At 41.3% G+C, this 10,812-nt stretch overlaps 1 protein-coding gene across 1 annotated transcript; it reads right to left on the reverse strand.

Annotated features, from left to right (window-relative positions):
- Window positions 1-3,551: 3,551 nt before the first annotated feature.
- LOC110505466 (cytotoxic T-lymphocyte protein 4-like) lies at window positions 3,552-7,829 on the reverse strand. The gene is made up of 4 exons (XM_036975349.1): window positions 7,274-7,829; window positions 6,638-7,000; window positions 5,936-6,072; window positions 3,552-4,358 (listed from the first exon to the last, which is right to left on the reverse strand). Exons 1-4 carry the CDS (start codon window positions 7,329-7,331, stop codon window positions 4,272-4,274), a joined length of 645 nt encoding a protein of 214 aa, XP_036831244.1. The 5' UTR covers window positions 7,332-7,829; the 3' UTR covers window positions 3,552-4,271.
- Between the last annotated feature and the right edge of the window lie 2,983 nt (window positions 7,830-10,812).

Consider the following 10,812-nt stretch of genomic DNA (forward strand, 5'->3'; position numbering starts at 1 on the left):
CCTTCAGACTGGTCCTGGGGAGACGGTACTGGGTTACCTTCAGACTGGTCCTGGGGAGACGGTACTGGCTTCAGACTAGTCCCGGGTGGCTTGTGGGGGTCGTAGAGCAAAACGGAGAACACCATCGTGTTCGTGAGAGTCTAGGCCAAACCACTTTCCACCGTAGAAGTGGAAGACCGACATAGGGCGATTTTGGTGGATTGAGACAGAGCCCATTGTCACGACTTCGGCCGAAGTCAATGCCTCTCCTTGTTCGGGCGGTGTTCGGCGGGCGACGTCACCGGCCTTCTAGCCATCGCTGATCCATTTTCCATTTGCTTTGTCTCGTTTTTCCACACACCTGGTTCTCATTGTCCCTCATATGTGTTGTGTATTTAACCCTCTGTTTCCCCCCATGTCTTTGTGTGGTATTGTTTATCTGTTTGATGTATACACACGTTAGTCTGGTTGTGTGTTGTGTATTTAACCCTCTGTTTCCCCCCATGTCTTTGTGTGGTATTGTTTATCTGTTTTGATGTATGCGCACGTTAGTCTGGTTGCGCTGGATTATGTTTACCTGTTTTGTATTTCGTGTTCATTGTGCCATGTGCTTTTGGTTCGCCTGAATAAAAGGCTCCGTGTGCTACCTAACACCTGCTCTCCTGCGCCTGACTCCCTTGCAGCCACTTACGCAGACACAGGAGATTGTGGTGGATTGAGACTGAGCCCATTCAAAAAATACATATCTCTATCTTAAACAGACACATTTTTTATTTTATTTTAAATTTGACCCCTTTTTCTCCCCAATTTCATGGTCTCCAATTGTTAGTAGCTACTATCTTGTCTCATCTCTACAACTCCCGTACGGGCTCGGGAGAGACGAAGGTTGAAAGTCATGCGTCCTCCGATACACAACCCAACCAAGCCGCACTGCTTCTTAACACAGTGCGCATCCAACCTGGAAGCCAGCCGCACGGAGGAAACACTGTGCACCTGGCAATCTTGGCTAGCGCGCACTGTGGCTGGCCCGCCACAGGAGTCGCTGGTGCGCGATGAGACAAGGATATCCCTACCGGCCAAACCCTCCCTAACCCGGACGACGCTAGGTAGGCCAATTGTGCGTCGCCCCACGGACCTCCCGGTCGCGGCCGGTTACGACAGAGCCTGGGCGCGAACCCAGAGTCTCTGGTGACACAGCTGGCGCTGCAGTACAGCGCCCTTAACCACTGTGAGGGAGGCCCAAAACAGACACATTTTGATGGGGATTTTTGTAGAATTAAATTGTACAGGTGTGTCAATAGACTCTCAAAGTTAAATATTGTTCAAATGCAGATACAGTTGCAGCCATGTATATTGGCACCCTTGCACCTTTCTTAAATTATTCCCTATTTCTTCAAAGAAATTAATTGAAATTGAAAAAACACTTCTTTTTTTAAACCTTATTTTCTAAATTAAAATTGTAAACTTAAAGAAAAATGGCATGGACAAAATTATTGGCACCTCGGAGCTAGTGCTTGGTTGCACATGGTCAAGATAACTGCAGACAAGTGCTTCTTGAAGCCATCAGTGAGCACCTTTCTACTGCTAATTAGGCAGCAAACTGCTCTAATTATTCAATGTTTTCAAGGTGCAACTGCTGTTTTCAGATCTCGTGGGAGGGTATGGATGTGATACCGATCTGGACTCAACGCTGGCCACTCCAGAACAGCCTTAACGTTTCTTCTTGAATCATTCCAAGGTGCTTTTAAGTTTTCACGTTTTATCAGTCATATGTACAGTGTACGGATGTCCAACTAAATGCTTACATTCAGGTTCCTTCTGGACATATCAACAGCAATAAGAACCAATAAAAGGTAAGAACAAGAGAGCCCTGTATACATTACAATAAAAACAGAATAACAAAACATACGTGTACAAAACAATATAATTCAGCACACAATAACAAACATGTTTAATAAAATATGTGTGAATAAAAAAAAAGTTTAGATCATATCAGTTCATTCAGAGCGTTCAGACTCTGGCTACAGGAGGAGACAACAGATCTGGGACCAGGCTATAGGAGGAGACCACAGATCTGGGACCAGGCTATAGGAGGAGACTACAGATCTGGGACCAGGCTATAGGAGGAGACCACAGATCTGGAACCAGGCTATAGGTGGAGACTACAGATCTGGGACCAGGCTATAGGAGGAGACAACAGATCTGGAACCAGGCTATAGAAGGAGACAACAGATCTGGAACCAGGCTATAGGAGGAGACTACAGATCTGGGACCAGGCTACACAAAGTAAATGTCTCAGTAGAATAGTAGAATAAAAATTTTAGCATCAGTATAATACAGGAAGGCACAATTTATAGTCCAATATTTACACGTGTTCTGGGGAAGGGTGGGATGGGGGGCAACTGTATAAACTGAGCAGTATAATAAGGGTAATTTATTTAACCCTTAAATGAACAAGAGGGTTGTCAATAGTTAACCCAGCCACAATAGTCATAAACCCCGGGGCGACAGGTAGCCTAGTGGGCCCGTAACTGAAAAGTTGTGAGATCAAATCCCTGAGCTGACAAGGTAAAAATCTGGCATTCTGCAACAAGGCAGTTCCCCGGTAGGCACTGTTCCCCGGTAGGCCGTCATTGTAAATAAGAATTAGTTCTCAATTTACTTGCCTAGTTAAATGAGAAGTATGTATCTTCTTAAAATGTAAACCTTACCTTAACCACACTGCTACCCTTATGATGAACCCTAACCTCATAGATCGAGTTATTCCAACACCAATCCTCTCTGATTTTTGATTTTTTAATTTTTCCTTTATTTAACTAGGCAAATCAGTTAATAAGAACAAATTCTTATTTTCAATGATGGCCTACCGGGGAACAGTGCCTACCGGGGAACAGTGCCTACCGGGGAACATTGGGTTAACTGGGGCAGGACAACAGATTTTTACCTTGTCAGCTCGGGGATTCGATCTTGCAACCTTTCGGTTACTAGTCCTTATGGTTACTAGGCTACCTTCCACCCCATGATAATACAGAGACCCTATCTCTAGAGATCACAATAATAGAAACATTTATTTAACATCATAAAAAATCCTATTGACTAAGACAGAAAGGAATCATGAAAAGTTTTCAAACCATTGATCACATTCGAAATCTCATTCGAAATCACATTCGAAATCACATTCTAAATCTAAATCCAACTCCAAATCTCATTCCAAATCTCATTCCAAATCTCTAACCTGTAGAACACTTACAGCTGGTATCCAAGGTCCAATGCAGATGTTTTTATCTAATTATTTCTGGGTAACAATTGAGTACCTTATGATTTGTTTCTATTGTCTAAACTGTCAAAAAGAAACAAATATAGCTTCTTAGCTAAGAACAATTTCTCAAGCAAGAATTTTGGACTGTCTGGGACTGTCTGGGACTGTCTGGGACTGTCTGGGAGTGGTCTGAGTAGGGAGGGGGAAACTGACTGTCTGGGAGTGGTCTGAGTAGGGAGGGGGAAACTGACTGTCTGGGAGTGGTCTGAGTAGGGAGGGGGAAACTGACTGTCTGGGAGTGGTCTGAGTAGGGAGGGGGAAACTGACTGTCTGGGAGTGGTCTGAGTAGGGAGGGGGAAACTGACTGTCTGGGAGTGGTCTGAGTAGGGAGGGGGAAACTGAAAACTGGCTGGTATTGTCAGAGAGGTTTGACTTGGTTTATTAACTATAGTTAAAAAAATATATAAACGCAACAAATTTCATCGTTAAATATAGGTGAAATATATGTTTTTTTTTATCAATGATTTACTGAGTTACAGTTCATATAAGGAAATCAGTCAATTTAAATTAATTAATTAGGCCCTAATCTATGGATTTCGCATGACTGGGCAGGGGTGCAGCCAAGAGTGGGCCTGGGAAGACATAGGCCCACCCACTCGGGAGCCAGGCCCGCCAATCAGAAAGTCTTGGGCTGGCATAGTTAAATGTGGTCTGCGGTTGTGAGGCCGGTTGGACGTACTGCCAAATTCTTTAGAACGATGTTGGAGGCGGCTTATGGTAGAGAAATTAACATTACATTCTCTGGCAACAGGTCTGGTGGACAATCCTACACTCATCCGTCAAAACTTGAGACTTCTGTGGCATTGTGTTGTGTGACTAAACGGCACATTTTAGTGTCCTTTTATTTTTCCCAGCACAAAGTGCACCTGTGTAATGATCATGTATGTATGTATGTATGTATGTATATATATATATATATTTGCAAAAAATCTATGGGGGATTGGAGGTGATGCAGACAATTGATGAAAATTCTTCATTGGAAGTTTCCGTAACCAAATCTTCCGTCATTCTGTGAAATCATCGGTGTTATTCCTCCAAACCTTCTTTTCCTCTGTAGAACCTAGACAGTAAATAGGTCAAAATGTATTATTATATCTATTACAGGTTTTCTCAAGTCTTTTTTTAACAATGTTGTTGATTTTTTTCTGCAAGACACAGAAGAACTCTGTTGCAAAACACTAAATGCTTTTTCAAAATGTAGTTGCACTTCTCAAAACACCAATACATTCATCTAAACTATATTACACCGTCAACATGACCAATACATTCATCTAAACTATATTACACCGTCAACATGACCAATACATTCATCTAAACTATATTACACCGTCAAAACACCAATACATTCATCTAAACTATATTACATTCATCTAAACTATATTACACCGTCAACATGACCAATACATTCATCTAAACTATATTACACCGTCAACATGACCAATACATTCATCTAAACTATATTACACCGTCAACATGACCAATACATTCATCTAAACTATATTACACCGTCAACATGACCAATACATTCATCTAAACTATATTACACTCATCTAAACTATATTACATTCATCTAAACTATACATTCATCTAAAGAACACAACTGTCTGCTAAAAGAGTAACGCAAACATACTTCCTAATGGGCACACACTGGTTACATCAACATTGCTTCCATGTCATTACAATTAAATTACCGTTGAACCAACACGAAATAGACATATTCACACCCCTGAGTCAATACTTTGTAGAAGAACTTTTGACAGCCATTACACCTGGGGGTTGTTCTGGGTGAAGTCTCTAAGAGATTTCCACACCTGGATCATTGCTAGACAACCATTTTCATGTCTCTGCCATAGATTTTCAAGTAGATTTAAGTCAAAACTGTAACTCAGTCACTCAGGAACGTTCACTGTCTTCTTGGTAAGAAACTCCAGTGTAGATTTGGCCTTGTGTTTTTAGGTTATTGTCCTGCTGAAAGGTGAATTCATCAAGGCAGACTTACGGGTTTTCCTCTGGGATTTTGCTCCATTCAGTTTCTTTTTTATCCTGAAAAAACTCCCCGGTCCTTAACGATTACAAGCATACCCATAACGGAAAACCTCCCTGGTCTTTGTGGTTAAATCTGTGTTTGAAATTCACTGCTCAACTGAGGGACCTTACAAATAGTTGTATGTGTGGGGCACAGAGATGTTAAACACTATTATTGCACACATAGTGAGTCCATGCAACTTATTATGTGACTTTGATAAGCAAATGTTTACTCTTGAACTTATTTAGTCTTGCCATAAAAACCGGGGGTTGAATACTTATTGACTCAATACATTTCAGCTTAAAAATGTTACGTAAAAATGTCTAAAAACACAATTCCACTTTGACATTATGGGGTATTGTGGGTAGGCCAGTGACACAACATCTACACTTAATCCATTTTAAATTCAGGCTGTAACAACAGAAATTAGGAAAAAAGTCAAAGGGTGTGAATAGTTTCTGAAGGCTCTGTACTCGGTGGAGAAAACTATAAAAGAACATATCAACAAGTAGTGTCTCTCAACCAAAATAACTTTTGTTATTAGGTTAATGTTGGACAAAACAGACGTGTACAGTATCAAGGGAAAGCAGAGGTTGTTTGTAATGGTTTACCTGGTAAAGGAGAAAGGCGACAACAGAGATGACCATCAGTATGTTGGCTGCGACCAGTCCTGCTAGAGCTAGTCGGACTGACGTTTCTCCCATGTCACTTGTTCTCTGGGCCTCTGGCAACGAGCAGCCTGGTTCCTCTACAGAAGGTCACACATATAGACTCAGTTTCATTGACTGTAGCTCTTTCCTAACAGGCAATGACCAAAAGCGCGGGTGGAACGTTATTCATATTTATCATAATTAATCATGTTTTTGTTTTTTTAATGCCGAAAATCTGGTGTTTCTACGTTAAACGGTTTTGTTATATTTCAGTCTTCTGTGATGTATATAAAGTGTGATATTGGGATGCAAACTCCAAATGTAACACATTTCAACTCTATATCTGACATGGTACAGGTGTCTTCTTTTTGTTAAGCCTATAACCATGTGTGTGAGGTGTATACGCTTGTTTCCAAGTAGATTTGTTTCAGACAACCAGGAAACACTCTGTGTTATCCTGTAGTAGAAGGTTATTAAGGAATTCAGAGATTTAAACTAATCCGTTTCTTTCACTGAACCCTAACATAAAATATACACCTGTTACTAGAATTTTCCCCCAAATCTCCCATCAACTTCATAGTCCACGTTACAGCTTCATACACAGTCCCACAGTTATACGCCTAAGAATGTATTATCTCAGTATACATTAGTATACAGACTTACCTGGTATGAAGAGAAGAGTACCATTTCCAAACCTCCTGAGGTATGGCGGAGGGTACATGACCTCTATGCCACAGTAGTACAGGTCAGTGTCGTTACCCTGGAGACCAGAAATAGTCAGGTTCACCCTGCCTGGCCCTAACTGGCCCCGACAACGCACCTCCCCCACTCCCTCCACCTGGAAGGATGTCTGGTTGTGGGTGAAGGAGGAGGTGCACACCTCCTGCTTCCCCTCCCTGTACGCCCCCCGGTACAGAGTGACCCTTAGCTCCTCCGGTTCATGTCTCCCTGTGTGGTGGTAGGAGCAGAACAGCTCCACCTCACCACGAAAACCGACCACACGGTAGGGCTGGGTGACCCTCAGCGCTGGGGAGAGAGGCGGGAGAGAGCGGGAGAGAGGTGGACAGAGAGAGGTAGAGAGCAGCAGAAAGAGGGAGAGAGAGAGAGAGAGAGAGGGGAAAGGTCAGATTCACTCACTGCTGTTGCTGAGCTTGTATCTTATACAGCTCCACATTATCCAGAAACAGGGGTCCACCTCATAACACCTGAGGTCTCAACAACACAATAAAACTAACAACTAACTCTGCATTGACTAAATCTAGTCCTTAAAGGAATGTGTGATATTTGAAAAGAACTCACCATTCCACACTGGGAGGTAAAGACTGAGACAGAGAAATGTCAACAGGCTGAGACTCATGATGACGAGAAGAAATGTTCCTCCAAAACTAATCTTGTCAGACTTTTATATAACCAAGTGTTTCGGAAAGAGTTAGAGATGGTGCTCTGATACATACGCCATAGACAGCCCGTATGTACCTCAGTACCAGTAATCCCAAAACCACCCAGTCGAGTAGCCTATACAGTTCACTATTCTGCTAAAATAGGTTCCAATAACAACGGAAAATATGCAAAGTGAATATAAAAGAGAGAGAGAAAAAAACGCCCAATGAAACGATTAGTCATAATGAAAACGCTGATTAGTGAGATTTGACCTTTTTTTTGACGTCATCAGTGTTGATGGGAACATATTTGGTGCTGCAGTGATAATACTCAAAACCAACGATGGACGATCGGGGTTACACCTCTATTGTGGTAGATATTTAATTTAACCTTTATTTAACGAGGCAAGTCATTTAATTACAAATTCTTATTTACAAAGACGGCCTACCAAAAGGCCTCCTGTGGGGACGGGGACGGGGGGGGGACGGGTCTGGGATTGAAAATACAAATATAGGACAAAACACAACACTACATAAAGACAACACAACACTACATAAAGAGAGACAACCCAACACTACATAAAGAGAGACACCACAACATTACATAAAGACAACACAACACTACATAAAGACAACACAACACTACATAAAGACAACACAACACTGCATAAAGAGAGACAACACAACACTACATAAAGAGAGACACCACAACATTACATAAAGACAACACAACACTACATAAAGACAACACAACACTACATAAAGACAACACAACACTACATAAAGAGAGACACTACAACACTACATAAAGAGAGACACCACAACACTACATAAAGAGAGACGACACAACACTACATACAGAGAGACACCACAACACTACATAAAGAGAGACACCACAACACTACATAAAGAGAGACAACACAACACTACATAAAGAGAGACACCACAACACTACATAAAGAGAGACACCACAACACTACATAAAGAGAGACACCACAACACTACATAAAGAGAGACACCACAACACTACATAAAGAGAGACACCACAACACTACATAAAGAGAGACACCACAACACTACATAAAGAGAGACACCACAACACTACATAAAGAGAGACACCACAACACTACATAAAGAGAGACGACACAACACTACATAAAGAGAGACACCACAACACTACATAAAGAGAGACAACACAACACTACATAAAGAGAGACAACACTACATAAAGAGAGACCTAATACAACACAACACTACATAAAGAGAGACACCACAACACTACATAAAGAGAGACACTACAACACTACATAAAGAGAGACCTAAGACAACACTACATAAAGAGAGACAACACTACACTACATAAAGAGAGACACTACAACACTACATAAAGAGAGACCTAAGACACCACAACACTACATACAGAGAGACCTAAGACAACACTACATAAAGAGAGACACCACTACACTACATAAAGAGAGACACTACAACACTACATAAAGAGAGACCTAAGACAACACTACATAAAGAGAGACACCACTACACTACATAAAGAGAGACACTACAACACTACATAAAGAGAGACCTAAGACAACACTACACTACATACAGAGAGACCTAAGACAACACTACATAAAGAGAGACACCACTACACTACATAAAGAGAGACACTACAACACTACATAAAGAGAGACCTAAGACAACACTACATAAAGAGAGACAACACTACACTACATAAGGAGAGACACTACAACACTACATACAGAGAGACCTAAGACACCACAACACTACATACAGAGAGACCTAAGACACCACAACACTACATAAAGGGAGACCTAAGACACCACAACACTACATAAAGAGAGACAACACTACACTACATAAAGAGAGACACCACAACACTACATACAGAGAGACCTAATACACCACAACACTACATAAAGGGAGACCTAAGACACCACAACACTACATAAAGAGAGTCCTAAGACACCACAACACTACATAAAGGGAGACCTAAGACACCACAACACTACATAAAGAGAGTCCTAAGACACCACAACACTACATAAAGAGAGACCTAAGACACCATAACATTACATAAAGAGAGTCCTAAGACACCACAACACTACATAAAGAGAGACCTAAGACACCACAACACTACATACAGAGAGACCTAAGACACCACAACACTACATAAAGAGAGACCTAAGACACCACAACACTACATACAGAGAGACCTAAGACACCACAACACTACATAAAGAGAGACCTAAGACACCACAACACTACATACAGAGAGACCTAAGACACCACAACACTACATAAAGAGAGACCTAAGACACCACAACACTACATAAAGAGAGTCCTAAGACACCACAACACTACATAAAGAGAGACCCCACAACACTACATAAAGAGAGACACCACAACACTACATAAAGAGAGACACCACAACACTACATAAAGAGAGACAACACAACACTACATAAAGAGAGACCTAAGACACCACAACACTACATAAAGAGAGACACCACAACACTACATAAAGAGAGACAACACAACACTACATAAAGAGAGACAACACAACACTACATAAAGAGAGACACCACAACACTACATAAAGAGAGACACTACAACACTACATAAAGAGAGTCCTAAGACACCACAACACTACATAAAGAGAGATACTACAACATTACATAAAGAGAGACACCACAACACTACATACAGAGAGACCTAAGACACCACAACACTACATAAAGAGAGACCTAAGACACCACAACACTACATAAAGGGAGACCTAAGACACCACAACACTACATAAAGAGAGACCTAAGACACCATAACATTACATAAAGAGAGTCCTAAGACACCACAACACTACATAAAGAGAGACCTAAGACACCACAACACTACATACAGAGAGACCTAAGACACCACAACACTACATAAAGAGAGACCTAAGACACCACAACACTACATAAAGAGAGTCCTAAGACACCACAACACTACATAAAGAGAGACACCACAACACTACATAAAGAGAGACACCACAACACTACATACAGAGAGACCTAAGACACCACAACACTACATAAAGAGAGACACCACAACACTACATAAAGAGAGACAACACAACACTACATAAAGAGAGACACCACAACACTACATAAAGAGAGACACCACAACACTACATAAAGAGAGACACCACAACACTACATAAAGAGAGACACCACAACACTACATACAGAGAGACCTAAGACACCACAACACTACATAAAGAGAGACACCACAGCACTACATAAAGAGAGACAACACAACACTACATAAAGAGAGACACCACAACACTACATAAAGAGAGACACCACAACACTACATAAAGAGAGACACCACAACACTACATAAAGAGAGACACCACAACACTACATAAAGAGAGACCTAAGACAACACTACATAAAGAGA

This window comes from Oncorhynchus mykiss, chromosome 3 (assembly GCF_013265735.2).
Source record: "Oncorhynchus mykiss isolate Arlee chromosome 3, USDA_OmykA_1.1, whole genome shotgun sequence".
In the NCBI taxonomy this organism is placed as follows: Eukaryota; Metazoa; Chordata; class Actinopteri; order Salmoniformes; family Salmonidae; genus Oncorhynchus; species Oncorhynchus mykiss.

Bases quoted from the DNA above. Each gene is read 5' to 3' on its own strand.
- LOC110505466 (XM_036975349.1), bottom strand. From the start codon at position 7,331: ATGAGTCTCAGCCTGTTGACATTTCTCTGTCTCAGTCTTTACCTCCCA. The intron at 7,001-7,273 runs GTGAGTTCTTTT...CTCTCTCCCCAG, and splicing joins TTACCTCCCAGTGTGGAATG to CGCTGAGGGTCACCCAGCCC. The intron at 6,073-6,637 runs GTAAGTCTGTAT...GACCTTCTGTAG, and splicing joins TACTCTTCTCTTCATACCAG to AGGAACCAGGCTGCTCGTTG.